The sequence below is a fragment of the Tachypleus tridentatus genome, chromosome 1 (assembly GCF_004210375.1).
Source record: "Tachypleus tridentatus isolate NWPU-2018 chromosome 1, ASM421037v1, whole genome shotgun sequence".
NCBI lineage: Eukaryota > Metazoa > Arthropoda > Merostomata > Xiphosura > Limulidae > Tachypleus > Tachypleus tridentatus.
This window is the reverse complement of record NC_134825.1, coordinates 48,224,971-48,243,841: the sequence shown is the minus strand read 5'-3', so window position 1 is coordinate 48,243,841 and position 18,871 is coordinate 48,224,971. Positions and strand designations below refer to the sequence as shown.

The 18,871-nt window shown below is 33.6% G+C and overlaps 1 protein-coding gene and 1 long non-coding RNA gene across 2 annotated transcripts; both read right to left on the bottom strand.

Moving 5' to 3' along the window:
* Positions 1–261: 261 nt before the first annotated feature.
* Positions 262–1,693, bottom strand: LOC143249003 (uncharacterized). The gene is made up of 3 exons (XR_013027336.1): positions 1,599–1,693; positions 978–1,059; positions 262–783 (listed from the first exon to the last, which is right to left on the bottom strand). It is a non-coding gene; the product is annotated as an uncharacterized LOC143249003 (long non-coding RNA).
* Positions 1,694–6,995: 5,302 nt separating this feature from the next.
* On the bottom strand, positions 6,996–15,426 carry LOC143232410 (uncharacterized). Its single transcript, XM_076467844.1, has 4 exons — positions 15,297–15,426; positions 10,827–11,315; positions 7,999–8,199; positions 6,996–7,416 (listed from the first exon to the last, which is right to left on the bottom strand). Exons 2-4 carry the CDS (start codon positions 11,199–11,201, stop codon positions 7,279–7,281), a joined length of 714 nt encoding a protein of 237 aa, XP_076323959.1. The 5' UTR covers positions 11,202–11,315; positions 15,297–15,426; the 3' UTR covers positions 6,996–7,278.
* Between the last annotated feature and the right edge of the window lie 3,445 nt (positions 15,427–18,871).

Below are 18,871 nucleotides of genomic sequence, written 5' to 3'. Positions count from 1 at the left end.
TTAGGGACGCGTAGCGCAGATGGCCCTCACGAGGCTTTGCGCGAAATTCAGAAACAAACAGACTCTCCATCTTATTTTTCACTTTGCATGTATGATTGCTAATAACGTCTTTTAATATATATTTGAGCTTCATGAACAGCTTGTTACTTTAACGAATAAAGTGTTCTTTAATTTCCGTGTGTCACGAGTTTTATAATAATTCCGAGTCAAGAGTAAATGTTAATACAAGACGCATTTTCAAATATATGAAACATCCCTTTATTTAAGACTAAAATGAAAACTCTCCCCCTCACAAGTTTTGTTTCTAAAACATTATACGAAGAAATTTTTGTTTTTGTTTAGCTTTAAGTAACCAGTTGTTTCAACTGAGCTCTTAGATCGGTGCTCCCCAAACTCTAAGCATACGTATACCAATTTTGAGACTTCATTTTTATCGGTGTACCACTACTAAAGGGGTTTAGATCAGCAATGTCTGACTGCTGTCTGAGGGAGGATGGTATTCATGTAATAATGCACATATTGCGTAAAAAGAGTTAAAAACACTTTGTTCGTTAAACGTAATTGTAAACTAATATTCATTACATTTAGATGTATGTATATACTTGAAATAAACAGATTGATAATTGTTCAGTGTCAGGGGTGGAACTGCTTGTGACCGGACAGATGCTGATAAGATGTGGCTCCCGCAAGTCGGGTTCAGGGACAAAACCTTTCAAAGCAGGTATCTAGATCTTGTTATTTTCCGTCCCTACCGGTGGTCTCTGTACCAAATTTTGACAGATTCTGGATCAGATAAATAAAGAACGTAATAATGAGCTCAAGATTTTTTTCTGCCTTGCTCTGCGACATCTGAATTTTTAATATATCACATAACTTAATTTATAAAGGTATAAACTCTAAGATGAGCAGTTCTCGTGTACGAAACTACTGTATCAGCATTTTACGTTATCACTTCTTGAGGTAAAAAGATATCTTACATATCTTTCATTTAGAAATGTCCGCTGGCTGGAAGGACACCTCACCCTAAGAAAATAACATCTGGAGATCGAAGTGAAAAACCTAAAGGTAAAGAAAACTTTCTACATATACACACTCTAAAACTTACGTTCAACAACGACACATTTCTGGAGATAAATAGTAATGGGTTACCACTGACCGACACAAAGACACATACAACTGCTATTCAAACCAAACTAAGAGCCATCTCGTCACCCAGTGAGCAAACAAAAACATCAGCTAAGCACCCACACTTACAATAGTTTTTTTAGGATAGAGAATAGTGTATTCACCAACAAACGTGTAAAAAGTCTTGATATTGAACAAACTAGTTTCGTCACATTCGAGTGTTCTTTACAGTCTCAGAGTTTTGATAGTTTGTTTTAATTATTGTGCGTTGTACTAACCGTTACACACAAGATATTTGTTCTTTTGTTATTATTATACCAAAACAATTATATTCAGTAAATGAAAACGTAATTAATTACTGATAACATAAAATGTAAAAGCGTAAGATATCAGAAAAGTTAATAAAAAACACTAATCAAAATTAAAATGTCATAAAAATTCATAATTAAATGATATTAAGTTTTTATTCTAACCTGCAGACGGGAATCTTTTGTAAGATCATGACCTGGGTACACTCAATGGCACAATGGTTTGTGTGCGGACTTAGAACGCTATAAACTGGATTTCGATAACCGAAGGGATATTGTACAGATAGCCCATTGTTTAACTTTGTGATTACTTACGAACAAACAATAAACAGCTGATATAGTCTGGTAGTTATAGCACGCGATTTACAATCTCCTTATGATATGATCGAATCCTCTCACTGAACATGTTCGTCCTTACACCTGTATTGTTTCTGAATTTGGTCAGAGCAACATGAGGTCTATACATGTGCTAGCAGTGAAAAACTAGAGAAAAGGCAGGTAGTTACCATTACCCACAGCCAACTCTTGGGCTACTCTTTTACCAACGAATAGTGGGATTGACTGTAACATTATAACACCCCTATTTCTGCTGTACTAGCATTATAATGTGACGATAAATCCCAATATCCGTTGGTTAGAAAAAAACAGCCCAGCTCAATGGTTGACAGTAAGCGGTATTGTCTAGCTGTCAGTTTTTTGTTTAGCCTATTACTTCAGTATTAGAAACGATTAGCGCAGATAGCCATCAGATAGCTTTCCACAAAATTCAACAAACAAACATCATCATTTAGCCTTCTGCTTTATCGATTAATCGAAAGTTTGTTTTGTTTTTAAGCGTAAAGCTACACAATGAGCTATCTACTCAGTGGGAAAAAGAGCATATCTAGAACCAGTTTATAAAATTGTAAGCTTGTGAAGTTAAACGTGTATCCTGGCGGCTCTTCTTTATTTACACCCTTTCAGTAAGGTTCTGTTATCAATGAAAGTCAATTGGTTCCCATTTTTATTTTATCATGGATACATAAATAATAATCATTAATAATCAATTCAAGAATACCTGAAAATATTATTTACATAAACAAAACAAAACATTATTGTAATAGTGTTTAAATGGATGTTATTTCATCAGTTGATCGGTATCTCCTGATTCAGTGCGTATGTTTTATAGACATATTCATCGTGTATTTAAGATTGAGCTTTTAACTAGATTTCGAGAGCTGATTTCTAAGCCTTACTAAAAAATCATACAATTTTCTATAAATTCTCTGTTCATTTTTCTCAAAAGCAATATTTTGGCACTAGTGACTGCAAGAGTTGAATCTAAATGAAAAACTAGAAGCGATCACTCATTCAGCCTTCAAGGCAATCCACCAGCCATGATTCGTAGAAGAAAAAAGCCAGCTGCCATTAGCATGAATTTTGTAACTTAATTTTTTTAATGAGCGAGAAACATAAGTAAAAACTAATGACACAGTTTAAACTTTTAAATTATATTACTTCATGTGTTATTGTCGTTATTCTGTTTTTTGAGTTGCAGGATTTAATGAAAAAGGTTAATACAAATATTGCTTAACACGAAGATCTATCAAAAGAAATGTGTAATTTGAAAAATGTCTTTGGCAGATTTAGTTGGCATACTTCACTGTTGGATTGTGTGAGGATATGTATATTTACAAATAATAAAAAACTGCAAATATTAAGTATGAGGTGGGAATGGCAATAACAAGAAGTACAAAAACAAGGTAGGGATGAATACACAAAACCATACAAAAAGTATTAGATGTGCAATCAAATCTTTCCAATAATAACTTTCATTTACAATAAATATTGTTTTTGCCAATTGTATGAATTCAACTTTGAATAAAAGCAATTAAGTTGAATAGTATTAAATATTGTCTTAGAGTGGCTAACAGCCATAAGCTTATGTAAGACTGACTCAGTACTTACTGGGTATTTATGTAAGAATATTTCTACGGTTTGTGTATATTCATCCCCACCTTCGTGATGTACTTTGCCATCTCTATATCATGCTTATTTTTTGCGAAAAATGTTTTATTACCTTTTCCCAATGTTTAGGCCAGTTTTATTGAAGTACGTTATTAAGTGAACTTTCATTTTTATAATTCAATGGTAATATATATACACATATCATACAATAATGGAACTTTTGCTTATATGATACTGGAAAAACCTTTTTATTATGCGATGTGCAACCCCTAAGTTCAAGTAATTTTTATTCTGTATGCATGTAGATTTACAATAGAGGTCACAATTTTCCCGCTTTGTCTTCGTTTTCCGTCACGGAAAATTTATTTTTCTCTATTCTCATATGCAGGTATGACGTCATAAATACGTCACACGCGGATCTAATGCACCGGCGTTACGGGTAATCGTCTAGTATAGTTAATATCATATTAGTGTCTCTAATTTTAAATTACACTGGGAGTCAGTGAAATTGGAATGATTCCTCCAGGACGATACAAGTACTCTGCAGTGCTGGATTGACGTTAAGGAGATATTTACAGAACATGTACCTTTCAAGTTCATCCAAATTCTCTGCATGCGCTAACAATTGATTCTACCCCATGTTAGAATCATGTCGATTAATAAAGAGACCATCATACAGATTCCAGGCCATGCAACATGATACCATAAATACACACAAAACTATGAGGCTCGGTCCCCACTGAAAATTAAGAAAATAGACTGTTATATAATGTATTGTTTTGGTAATTAATAAACTGGCATATTAAAACTCAAACATCAATAACATGTACACAGAACCGTCAGTTGCAAAAATGCTTGCACTCCTTGATACCTTGAATATTAAATTAGGTTATTCTTTCTTTCATTCTTTATCTTTTAATGAAAATGTTTTGGCATATATCATGTTTGTGCAATGAAACGTCACAACGGTTGTTACATAAGAAAAAATTGTACTGTCATCTTGTGACCAGAAATGAAACTCTTATTTATGAAACATGCTCACTGCTAAGTGGTTGTTTTCCTCTTTACTATTTCCTCATAAAAAAATAGCATATATTTAAGCACCATAGAGTAATAAATTGAATACGGCAGCCATTTTTCTCGGCTCATCCTTTCACACTAATCCCTGCCGTGCTTAGTGATATATGTACATGAACAATAATTTTATTTCACTTCAAATGAATTTTTAAACATTGGTAAGCACCTCGTAAGTTTTAACGTTTGTACATTTTAATGTGTAATCTATATTCATCTTCATTGAAGAGTATTTAAGTAAATACGGTTTACATAACTATTTAGTGTTATTCAGCAATGCATACTACAGAATAACAAAAACGGTTAAAATAAAAATCATGAAAGACTATATAAACAATGTGTTTTTAAATATAATAGTAGAGACTCGCAAAACATTTACGGTCAAATTAGTACATTTGTTGCAACATTACTTCTTTAAATACAGAATGTTTAAATTAATACAATAGAATTCTAATGGAAGACACCGAAATTTGTAAGTTTACTTGTCTTAGGCAAGTACAAATGACATTCAATAAAGAAATAAATTAATATTTTAACTTGTATAAATTAAGGCTAAACTTTACTGTACTTGTTTGTTTTGTTTTAGAATATCGCACAAAGCTACACGAGGGCTATCTGCGCTAGCCGTCCCTAGTTTAGCAATGTAAGACTAAAGGTAAGGCAGCTAGTTGTCACCACCTATCGCCAACTCTTGGACTTCTCTTTTACCAACGAATAGTGGGATTGACCGTCACATTATAACGCCCCCATGGCTGAAAGGGCGAGTATGTTTGGTGCGACGGAAATTCGAACTCGCGACCCTCAAATTACGAGTCGAGTGCCTTATCCACCTGGCCATGCCGGGACCCTACCATACTTAAGACTATCAATAAATAAACTTATAATATTATTATACGACCTAATATTAGACCTTTTGAAAAGATCGTTAACCTTTTAATATGTTATTGTACAAAATGTCAACTAATCTATATTTATATTCATCTTTGGTCTACATCTGTTGGAATGAAGTGTGCGCACAAGTTCACGATAGACAAAAACTAACTATAATTATGACAGATATACTTAGCAGAAGTACTCAGGAATGCCAAGCTTCAAAAATAATGCTACAAATGGGGTCATGGGTCATTAATCACGTTCGAAGGGCGTCAACATCGCATATTTTGCTCCCGACCTCCTCGCTCGGTTGAGTTCTTATTAGCTAACTAACTATTGGTTAACTGGAACTTTGTGTGTTTCCGCTTTACTTAATCTTCTTCAGATTTTCTATCTTTTCTGTTGGAAGGGGGGACAAATTCATATGTGTTTCTCTTCGAAATTTCGGCATTGACTCATCCAGGTCCTCTCAACAATTTGTGACATCAGACAATCGGACATCTCTGCTTCATGTGTACATATAAATATACATACCAACGTAAGAATTGTGGTAACTTGTGAATTTTTTTGAAAATTGAATGCAATGTCTTACAACATTGATTCTGTGTTCCTTCTGTCAGGTTCTCATTTAACATTAATCGAACAGTGAATAACCTGTTAGCCCTAAAATAACAAAATATGCGACAAAAAATTACATTTATTGAACTAAACAATCAACGATACATGTAACGAACTCATAAAAAACACAATGAATTAAGAAGTTAATACGTTTATATAATCAATAAAAAATATGTTTAAGGTAATACGTTTTTACGAGGAAAATGGTCAAAAGCTCCACAATGCTAAACATCGAAATAATAAAAGTGACTGTATTATAATCATATAAAGAATAAGAGTTGAATTTTGTTGATACAGATTTAGATATGAATATTCTTTCAGTTTCTCAGTGATGTCGAGAAAACCTACTTGTAGAGAAAAATATATGTAAAATTTTTTCAACCCAAACGAGCCGTTTTTACATATATATCTTTCAGTTTTTGTTTGTGTGCTTGCATTCATGAAATTCCAAGAGCCGATAAGATGGTTGTGAAACAATACTTTAATATACAAACTGTGTTTAGGTAATATTTTTAGCAGGGAGGCTGTATTTTTATTTATTTCTGTTGTCTCTTTTGTTTGCTTTTGATGAATGTTTTATGAAATAGATTTTTATGAAGGACTTATTAATGAAAAATAATCTTTGGCTAAATCCTGGTGTGGTAAAAATTCTCTTTTCTTTCACATCTCACAGTTTTCTTAAAGTATATATAAAACTGGATATTGTTATGTACAAAGCTACATAATTGGCTCACTGTGATATGCTTACCAATGGTATAGAAGTCGATTTACAGAATCGTAAGCTTACAGACTTAAAGATGAGCCACTGGTCGGCAAAGAATTAATACCTTCCATTTATAGGGATTCTAGAAGAGTTTAGGGTGATCTCCATTTTGTAGTTACAGGATAGTTCAGTGTATAGTTGAAAAATAAAAGACAAAAATAAGTAACAATTTAAATAAAATATCATTTGTTAATGCAGTTAAAAATATTAAAGGATTATTTTTCACAACAGTTAGTTTTATAAATATGATTTATCACTGTATTTAGGATTGTAATCATAGTTCCCGCTACTATTTACATTTGATTTATAATGTTGTTTATTTGGATACAGTCAAAAAGTCTGTTTTTTCTACATATTACCAACAAAACATTTTTGTTTGTTTGTAATTAAGCACAAAGCTACACAAAGGGCTATCTATATGTGCTCTGCCCACCACGGGTACTGATACCCGGTTTCCAGCGTTGCAAGTCCGCCGTACCAACAATTTCTTTTTGCCATCTTTAGACAGGATGAGAAAATTTTATTATGATTAAGACTATGATTCGACGAGAGTTTGAAAGTGTGTTGCTATTAACGACAACGAACAGACGTACAAACAACGTTATACCACCAGTCACAAATTCCTCGCCTTTCGTTGAATATTGTGCCATTTGGACATAAGAAACTATATCGAAACTCGTTGTGATTTCCAGGACACAAATGCCAAACCTGAAAGAGGAGAAAGCTTAATGTTTACGCTTCATACTTCTTTCAATGAAAACAAATTAATAATAAGGTGAAATTCAAGCCATGCTGATATTCCACACACAATTTTAATACAAATTATTAAACATATAAAAGTTCTAGCTTTAAAAATTAAGATAAGACAAAGCAAAGTTTCTTAATGTTTAAAAAAACAACAGTTATAAAACCTCAAACATAATAAAACAAAATCTTCACATTCTGGTGAGACCCCCAGTGGCTCAGCGGTATGCCTGCGGACTTACAACGCTAAAAACCAGGTTTCGATACCCGTGGTGGCAGAGCACAGATAGCCCATTGTGTAGCTTTGTGCTTAATTCAAACAACAACATACTGGCGAAACCGAAACCCGGTTGTTGGCATTATAAGACTTCACACTTAACTCTGAGCTCCTGAGGGGCCGACTAATTTGAAAGTATAAAAACTCAGTATAGGACACCAGAATTTCAATGAACATTTTGCAGTGTATTTTGCTTTCAATGAACAATGTTCCGTTTTCGTTCATGAGGAATTAGCTCATTACATTGAGAACCTTGTATTCAAACTTACTTGGCAACCTGTGTCAGGATCAGCAAAACTCCCACGAATATCTCCACAAACAAATGTGGTGACTGGAATGCGATTATAAACAGGAAAGTCCTTGCCGGGTTCACCTATCTTTCCATAGGCTGTGAATTTATTAATTGGGTTTTTATTAACTAACATGACATCCCATGGGTTCAACCCGTTTTTTGTTGAATCAGAGCAACGCTGTCCAAAAATAAAATTGCCGTCAAATTACTATATTTTAATTATCTATAATTATTACTATATTATCACTACAGATAATGTGACGTAGTTTGTATGCGAAACATTTGTTTTCAAAGGTATTTTATAACAGTTTTAAAACAGTTAAATGCCAAAACCAAGTTTTAAGGTTTTATAGTAATTTTTTAAAAGATATAAGCATTTTCGGAAGTTACTTAACAGGTAATGTGGTACATTTACTTATTTTTCGAATCCACACTTACAATCAAAGCAGTGTACTGCAAAAATATTTCATCAGACTGATATTAGCTTAATGGTTAGTTTACAATTAACCATTAGCCTTATACAAAGGCAGGTGACTGTCTTGTTTGTTTGTTTGTTATGTTTTTTATGGTTGAAAAAAAATCTCAAGAAATCGTTAAATTTGTGAAGGTAAGTGTAACAACAACAAAATGTCATGCCCAATTTAATTGTTCAAAATCTATGCAATTCAATAAAACTGTAATTTTACCGCTTACCTTAAATCCTTAAATACTTTCTATAACATTAGTTTGTTCTAATTTACCTACTCAGCCTTCCAGCTCTCCAGAGGTGTCGCTTTGGTACTTTAAAGGTTCAGGGCTAAGGCCCATAGGCGCGGGAAGTTTCGATATTTCAATATGATATGGATCTTGATTTTTTACTATCATTTTTCAAGACATCAATTGGGGATTCTGACCACGGGCACTGCGTGCGAGTGACTAAAGACGTCTCTGTAACTCTATAAAATATTCGCCCCTTCTACACATCTAACTACACAACCTTGTATTATACTTAATCCATTCTCACTAAATAAAAATCTACGATATTTGTCTTGTCTTCTCATCAAACTACATAATCTGATGCTACACTCAACCCACTTTTATTTAGCAACTTTTTAAAATGTTCTTCTACTTTAACTAACCATACATGTTTTATATATCACACTAAATCAAATATTTCCCATTAGCTCTTTACAGTGTTCTTCTACTTTAACTAACCATACTTGTTTTATATATCACACTAAATCAAATATTTCCCATTAGCTCTTTACAGTGTTCTTCTACTTTAACTAACCATACATGTTTTATATATCACACTAAATCAAATATTTCCCATTAGCTCTACAGTGTTCTTCTACTTTAACTAACCATACTTGTTTTATATATCACACTAAATCAAATATTTCCCATTAGCTCTTTACAGTGTTCTTCTACTTTAACTAACCATACTTGTTTTATATATCACACTAAATCAAATATTTCCCATTAGCTCTTTACAGTGTTCTTCTACTTTAACTAACCATACTTGTTTTATATATCACACTAAATCAAATATTTCCCATTAGCTCTTTACAGTGTTCTTCTACTCTAACTAACCATACTTGTTTTATATATCACACTAAATCAAATATTTCCCATTAGCTCTTTACAGTGTTCTTCTACTCTAACTAACCATACATGTTTTATATATTACACTAAATCAAATATTTCCCATTAGCTCTTTACAGTGTTCTTCTACTTTAACTAACCATACATGTTTTATATATCACACTAAATCAAATATTTCCCATTAGCTCTTTACAGTGTTCTTCTACTTTAACTAACCATACACGTTTTATATATTACACTAAATCAAATATTTCCCATTAGCTCTTTACAGTGTTCTTCTACTCTAACTAACCATACACGTTTTATATATTACACTAAATCAAATATTTCCCATTAGCTCTACAGTGTTCTTCTACTTTAACTAACCATACACGTTTTATATATTACACTAAATCAAATATTTCCCATTAGCTCTACAGTGTTCTTCTACTTTAACTAACCATACTTGTTTTATATATTACACTAAATCAAATCTTTTTTCAATCTTTACAATGTTCTTCCAGTCTAGCTAATAATTTCACCTTCTCAGTCCATCAATAAACTTAACCGGTCCTTATTTTTTGTGCTCCGACTCTGTAGTCGAACGTTAATGATTTGGTCGTTTTAATAAGCTGTATGCTACATAATACTATTATATATCATCTTTACACGAAAATTAACATTATTATGTTTACCTTTAGTTGTACGAGAAGTTAGATGTTTCGTCAGCTAGATTTGTATGGACAGGAACTACTCATGGTCGGCTTGTGTTGAGATCTTAAGTATTTTTTATCAATTTCAGAATTTCGCGCAAAGCTACGCAAGAGCTATTTGCGCACATTTTCCAACTCTTTAAAAGATAGAATAAAGGGAAGGCAACGTAAACAGCGCCTCCTGCCAAGTCTCAGATTACTCTTGTCTGATATAATAATGTAATTTGATTGTAACTCTTATAACGCACCCTTCACTATAAAGTGTGGAGTACATTTTTTTATAGCAAAGCGTTTTTATCCTCGAATTATCAGATTTACAACCGGGCACCCTAACTACTCGGCCATGCCCGGCATTCCTTCTTAAAAACATTGAAATGTTTCCCAAAACTGAACATACGTAATTCCTGTCTAAACAAATATGGTGAAGTAATTTCTACTATCAAAACCTTCTCTTAAAGCAGACGTTTTCTGTTGAAAATTTTCAGTATTTTCCATACTAAAATTATTTTCTCACAAGTAATGACTTTACCTCATGGCCTCTTTTAGACAATAAAAGCTGTAAATATCTGGATTTATAAAGCTTTCTGATGTGAGAAGGCACTTCAGTTGTTGTCAAATGTCTTACTGATGGTTCAGGAACAAATCCATCTAAACGATACAATGGAGGTCTGGTTGGTTTAGGCTGAAGTAACTTTAAAAGAGGTCGAGAGGTGGTAGATCTTGGAATGGGAGGAGTGAATATTCTCGGATTCATTTTTCGTCGAGCTGGCCAAAAAATAGTAGGACTGTTTACATATGATGATACTTCGAACGATTCCTCATACCCTTCATTTTCACTTTCATTTGCAGGACGAACTGTAGGGGGCGTAGCAGTCGTTTTATACATAACAGTGGTAATGTTCATAATCTTGGACTCAGACTGGAGGTGAAGGCGAGGAGGTATTATAGGAAATTTCTGACTACGCCAAGAGAAAAATAATCTTCGATAGTAACTTTTGGTGTGTTTTTCTTCGTTTTGCTACAATAATAAAAAACAAGAAATCTGTAACTCATCGTAGGAAAAGACTATCGATGAAGTATTATGATCGTTGTTGTGTGTTGTTATAGCTAAGACACATCGGACTATTTGCTGCGTATACCGAGAAGAACCGAACACCTCATTTTGACATTGATCTTGAAGGGTCGTCAGTGTTTTAATAAAACACATTATGACAACTTACTGCATTGAAGTTAGCTTATATTGTTGTATTACTTGTATGAAGAATGACGTCTAAGACTGAGGTTTGTATAAAAATGTGATTTCAGAACTTCAACAGTTTACGTCTAAAAAAAAAAGACCGCTTGATTTGTTTCGAATTTCGCGCAAAGCTATACAAGGGCTATCTGCGTTGGCCGTTCCTAATTTATCAGTGTAAGACTAGAAGGAAGACAACTAACACCTACCACAAACTCCTGGGCTACTCTTTCACCAGTGAATAGTGTGATTGATCGTATAATTATAATTTCCCCGCGGCTGAAAAGGAAATGGTGAACATGTTTGGCAGGAGGGGGGATTCGAACCACTTTAACCACCTGCTGTAATAATTCTACCACTTTATTACGATAAATATTATTTTATTATTTTATAATTCGTAATTGATTAGCAACATTTTCTAGAAGCCACCTTCATCCAATAACATACAGTGAAACTCAGATACATACTTGTACTCTTTTAAAAATAAATCACTACTAATTACCCTTGTCAAGTTCAACAATAAAAACGTGCTTATCATCTCTAAAATTTAATCTTTAAATTTCATTTTTGTTTCTGGTTTGTTTTGTTTGTTTTTAAATTTCGAGCAAAGCTACTCGAGGGCTATATGCGCTAGTCGCCCCTAATTTAGCAGTGAAAGACTAGAGGGAAGGCAGCTAGTCATCACCACCCACCACTCTTGGGCTACTCATTTACCAACGAATAGTGGAATTGACAATCACATTATAACGTACCCACGGCTGAGAGGACAAGCATGTTTGGTGTGATGGGGATTCGAGCCCACGGACCCTCGGATTACGAGTCGAATGCCTTAACCACCTGGCTATGCCGAGCCCCTTTTTATTCCTAATGTTCTTGATACTGAATGTTTATTCTCTCTATTTTCGCATGTAATGAATATCGGGATAGAAAAAAATACTCCAGAATGCATGATGACTAACTAACTACACACTCGGTTATTTACAAATGTGAAAATATATTGTTTTTATGATGTGCTAGGAGATTGCTTAAACCTTGATAATGGCAACGTATGGTCATATCATAGTTTGTTATCAAAACAATTCGTAGGAGCAAGGATCTCTATGGCTTTTAAACAATCATGATAGTGGGTGTCTGTTTAGAAATAATGGTGTTTCAAAACTGTTTTTCTGGTTTATTGTTTGAAAACATACGTTAATAGTGGCGACAAAAGAGGAATTAATTGCTCTCTAGGAAAACTAATGGACACCTCTCAGCAACTGAGCAGGCTTCTAAAACGCAAGAGAGGCCAAGCTATATTAGAATTGATCGATTCCTTCAACGATGATAAGGATTCGATTGTCTCACTGTACCATGCGAAGAAAATTTCTAAATTTGTCATATGACAGTCAATAACCATTTTGGAAACTGTTTAATTACCTCAGATACAAAGAAGAAAGCATATACTCAGTAATGTATCGAGTGCAAACTATAAACAGTAAGTAATTAGAAGAGAGTGATGAGGTCTGATAAATTGTGTTTCACCCAATGCTAAGACTATAAATGGTCGTTACAGTGAGGTTTGACTACTGATTTAGTGAATTTGTTAATCATTTTTCTACTGTCAAGCAGTTAGTTGAGTTTCTGAATAATAAGATTGTGAATCAATGACGTATTAGACTGTGAGAAGTATGATACATATGAGACAATTATGAAATACGTGAAATTGTTGTATTAATGATTACAATGAATATTAGTATGGCTATCTTGTAGAACTTGAAGAGTAAGAAATAAAATGCTTTAATTATAATTTTTACTGAATAATCCTTTGCAATGACACAGGAATAGACATAAATCCTACCAAAGTTAAAGCCATTACCTACACATTATACAACAGACTTGCTGATGAGAACAAACCATTATGATTCTTTGAAGGCACTACCTCGTTGACGTGCTTGGGAACAATGACTGTGAGATAACTTTACCAACACATTAACACCATGAGTAACCAAAGGAAACAACGTACTCAAAGTTTCAGCTAGGCCACCTACTAATGCTCTTCCAGTCTTATCTGTTTTATTCTGGATTATGCACTATATACAGATTAATAGTATTAGAACGCAGCTAGATAAGATTGGAAATATACATAACCCTTTTTTCAGCTACTTCATCAAAGACTTATTACACATCAGGAGCCTAAACAACATTGCAGAATACCAAAAGCACTTAAAAACATTTTTTGAAACCAGGGACTTACAGTTTAAAGACCACACATTCCATCTTCGAGCCAATGCACTTATTTAATTTGGGTGTTCTAAATCTGCAACGTCTTCACAGGCACCAATTAAGTACCTAAGATGTGCCTCGGGAGACAGTCGTGGGTGGAAAAATGCTATACAGCTACCACTAAGATAATGGTTCCCCATGAGGTATCAAGTGTTCTTTGTAAAATAAACATCTGGTGCCACTTAGGTATATAGAAATCAACCTGGACAGAAAGTGTAGAGAGTGCGCAGAGGGTGAACCAGATCAGGAACCTTTTGAATACGATAGAGGACAGTAAACTGTGCTGATGTCTACATAGATTCTTACACCACTTATAGTAAAAGGGCTGGTTGATCAATCGTCAGTTCACGGAGCAGCTCATAAACTGAGGATCGCGGGTTCGAATCCCGGTCACACCAAGCATGTTCGCCCTTTTGAGTCGTGGAGATGTTATAAAGTCACGGACAATTCCACTGTTCGTTGATAAAAGAGTAGCCCAAGAGTTGGATGTGAGTGGAGATGACTAGTGGTCTTCCCTCTAGTTTTTCACTGCTAAATTAGAAACGTCTAGCGCAGACAGCCCTCATGTAGTATTGCGTGAAATTCAAAACAAACGAACAATTGTTGACCTGTGCATGAAGACGAACAAAGAAAAACATTAAGTTATCGTAAACTTTAAATTTAATAATATTGTGAAGTGCTGAGTCAGTCTGATCAAAAACACAGATTTCAGACTATTGTTTATATACATACAAGATTAATGCATCAAAAGTGTTGAGCTGAAGGTTTCTAAAATAAGCGGATTCAGAGATCGTTTCACATACTTTTAGTATTTCTAACGTTTTTTCTTTACGAAACAAATACAGTTATAGCTTTGAAAGAACGCATCAATATAAAATACGAACTTAAAAAATGCCTCAAGATGATATACATGTCTGAAGAAGAAAGATGTTTTAATCGAAAATATGTAAACACGTGTCTACTTAAAATATATATATTTAAACCAGGAGCATGTTTCAACCAAAACATTTTTTAACGGTAACATAAATACGTTTCAGCGAGCGCGTGTGTGTTTTCTTATAGCAAAGCCACATCGGGCTATCTCCTGTGTCTACCGAGGGAAATCGAATCCCTGATTTTAGCGTTGTAAATCCGAATACTTACCGTTGTTCCACCGAGGAACTGTTTCAATGAAAAACATGAACATAATTCATTCAGAAAAGTGTGCAAAGTAAGAATAGATTATTATCACTGATATCTTTCAACTAATTAACACGTCTAAATAAAATCCAGGAATAGACATGTTTGAAAATAAATTTTTTCATGTCTCGAGTATAAACAAGTCTTGCTTACAAATATATAACTTGATCTTATACCTAAGTACTTTTTATCCAAAAGCATGACTCAGTTCAGGTATTTAACTCAGAAATGTAACTAGTTATTATACTTAAACACTGTTTTACGTCAGAAACATGTTTAAAATTGAAATAAAAATAAAAGAAGCAGATGATTTGATTTACTTACCGAAGATGAATTCTCCTTTGTTATACAATTGTTCACAAGAAAATCTATAAAATAAAAACAGAGTTCATTAATCCTTGTAAACAACGTGAATTAATCTCCCATAAAATTAAAACAGAGGTTATTAATCGTTGCAGACAGTTTGAAACAGTCATTCTGAAAAACAAACCAGGGTTAAGTATTCCTTGTAAACAACTTGGAAAAATTGTTTACGAGAACATGAAACCAATACAAGGGGAATCTGTTTTTGTAAACAACTTGAAACAAAAACAAAACAAAACAGGATAATCAACCCTTTCTGACAGATTGAAACAATCACTCATAAAACTAAAATAGGGGTTATTTATCAATCTTTGTAGACAACTTAAACAGTTATCTAAGAAACAAAACAGGATAATCAGCCCTTTCTGACAGTTTGAAACAATCACCCAGAATTTAGTAAAGGAGAATAAATTTTTGGAAACGGTTTGATACATTGTCATCTGGATAATCAAAACAGAGGTAATGAATCTGCAAACAGCTTGAAAGAATGATCTGATAACATGATGATGTGGCAAAGAAAGTTCACCGGATCAAATATAAATTTGATCCAAAGTAACATATAACATTTCTATGGTATTTTTTTTATTTCAGTTGTTCTTGTTACTAGAAGAAGAAAAAGGATGCTCCAAGTGCTTAGTTTATTCATTGCTACATAAGATAACAAATAACTATGGCTAGTTTTACTTAGTAACGTTTTCACACAGCTGGCACATATCTTTCCCTTTTTATTAACCCCCAACCTTAGTGGCACAGCAATATGTCTATGGACTTACAACGCTGGAAACCGGGTTTTGATACCCTTGGTTAGCAGAGCACCGATAACCTCTTTATGTTGCTTTGTGCTTAACTTCAAACAAACGAAAATCCATTTTGCTTTGTAGCACATTATTGAGAAAACTACAAACAGAGAAATCCGTTTCTGTTGGAGACGGTAGATTAAATGTAAATATGAAACTGTTCTTCAGGATTTACGTATATATCATTAGAAGCTGAGGATAATTAAATATTACTTATTGTTCATTAGATTAGTTAGTATAACCTTTACGCTTAGTCTTTAGCAAATGAAAAGCATTGACCATTGAATACATCTATACAGATAAATATCAGTATAAAGGATAAATAGATCTGGGAGTTTTATTTTTTAGAAACTAAAAACTGTAAAAAGAAAGATTCGTAGCATTGAGCGATACATTAGCACTGGATTCTTAAAATACGTTCTGTATAATTATAAAATTAAGTGTTTATAAGTTTATTTACAGTTACTGCTTATAAAAACATGTGCATTTGTATAAATAAACGACTAGAGTTTACCACGTGCCTTTCAATTTCTAAGAGAAATTAATAGTCTTACAGATGAATACCCAATAAATTGATTGTTCCGAAGCGAGAACTTTGTCATTATCTGTTTCGTGTTTTAAAGACAAGCAAACCATTTGTGAAAGATGTATCCACCAAACTGTATCACATTCTGTACGAAATGTCATTTTTCAATAGCAGCTAGTTAAGGATTGCGGAACTTGCTACATTTGTTAAAGAGGAATCTATACCAAAATCTTGGATTGAAAATGAAAAATTTGTTTTACACACGAAGACGTATAAGTATTCTTTTAACGTTTATCATAATAGATACAAGCAACTTTATCGAGTGTAAAGATATAAATTGTGAACCTACTTGCTGGTGAATCTACAACATAAAACCAACAACTTAATTTCTTTTGTTATATTTCCATTTATGCAGTCAATCATTATTCATCTGTATCATTTATAAACTATTTGATATGCTATAAAAATATCTTAACAATAAAATATCGTTTTCAATAATCAGTTATGTTCGTTAAAAAGATTAAAATACAAATTTTGAAAAAAATATACATTTTGTACGTGAATTTACAAAGTTTTTAGCACATGTGTTTCAACAGCAAAACATCGTTTGCGTCTATGCCGAATTGGTGATGTCGTATAACTCTACTACTGAATTTGTCTTTTAGCGGTCAGCGTACTGTTGTATCTCCATGATAGGAAAAACGAAACGAGGCCGCACTCGCAAATTTAATTGAGAAAATCAATGACTTCTTAAATAGTGTTATATCTTTTGTTGCACTCGTGAATGACTTGTAATTACGTGCTTATAAAATGTTTTATTATTATTTTGTTGTTGTTTTTTGAGGAGGAAACGGGTAAAATCTATTTTCTTTTTTTACTGATTATGACAAAAACGTTTATTAACGGATATACAACTGAATTATTCATAAGGGTTAGGTTATGGGACTAAAACTTAACATAGCGGAAGTTTTAACTTCTTGTTTCCACGAAGCCTTGTGAGTTTGAGATGAGCGATTCATCTTACCTCGCTGGTGAGAACTTTATTAGTCTAGGTTGTAGAGCCGAAGAAATTGGTTCTCAATGGACTACACACCCAGTAGGTGATCAGTACTTGTCGAACACCTGCTGTCAAACCATTAGTGCTTGTCTTTGGCTCCACATTATACTGTCTCAGATTACCTGTCACAGTCTGTTTACGTAAACAAATGCTGCTAGCGCCAGACTGTCTATCTTTGAGGTCAGGAACACAAACAATAAACAAGTAACCTGTTTTTAACTCTTGAAATATGGGTGAGTAACTGGACGCTGCTGTGCTTGCTCAAGTGTTCTTGACACACTTGAAAAGACTAACAATAACCAATTCTCTTAAGCTTCGGTCTAAGTTAATGATAACAATTTGTACACATCAAACTGTTTAAAGATTTAATGGAAAAGAAAAACTCCTCTGAAAACATCTTTCGAAAATATGGACTTCATTACATTAAATGCACAAGAAGACCGACAAAATCAGAATTCAGGAGCATAATAGATATACAAAGCTTGGTAATACTGATCTACTTGCAATAATAGTTCATCTTGTTCGAGAAGAAGATCATGCCATAAAATAATAGTCCATCATGTCAGAGAAGAAAACATACCATAAAATGTAGTCCATCATATTAGAGAAGATGATCATGCCATAAAATAATAGTCCATCATGTCAGAGAAGAAGATCATACCATAACATAATAGTTCATCATGTCAGAAAAAAGATCATACCATAAAATAATAGTCCATCACGTCAGAGAAGAAGATCATACCATAAAATGGAATAAAACTAACCTAATGATAAACAAGTCTCACATCAAAAAATAAGAAGAGAGAAAGAAAGAAGGGAACCTTCTACATTCACCTAGTTGATAACGCACTCAATTAACTTAACATAGAAGTCAGCAGAACCTGGATATCATCTTCAAATAGTTTAGATAGTTGATTCAACTCAAAACGGGAAGACCGCGGACGACTGAATTAGCATACCAACCAGGACTTAATACACACTACCATCATCAGGTATTCCCGGAAGATGGCATCAGCCGAAACTAAGATTAAAAATGTTTGTTTGTTTGTCAACTAGTAAAGCCACATCGGGCTATCTGCTCAGCCCATCGAGGGGAATCAAACCCCTGATTTTAGCGTTGTAAATCCGGAGACGTACCGCTGTACTAGCGGGGGGC

What these genes read in the sequence shown, in the direction of transcription:
- LOC143232410 (XM_076467844.1), bottom strand. Translation starts at nt 11,201, where the DNA reads ATGAACATTACCACTGTTATGTATAAAACGACTGCTACGCCCCCTACA. An exon ending in TGTCTAAAAGAGGCCATGAG is followed by an intron (nt 8,200 to 10,826) that starts GTAAAGTCATTA and finishes ATTTTTGGACAG; the next exon opens with CGTTGCTCTGATTCAACAAA. An exon ending in ATCCTGACACAGGTTGCCAA is followed by an intron (nt 7,417 to 7,998) that starts GTAAGTTTGAAT and finishes CTCCTCTTTCAG; the next exon opens with GTTTGGCATTTGTGTCCTGG.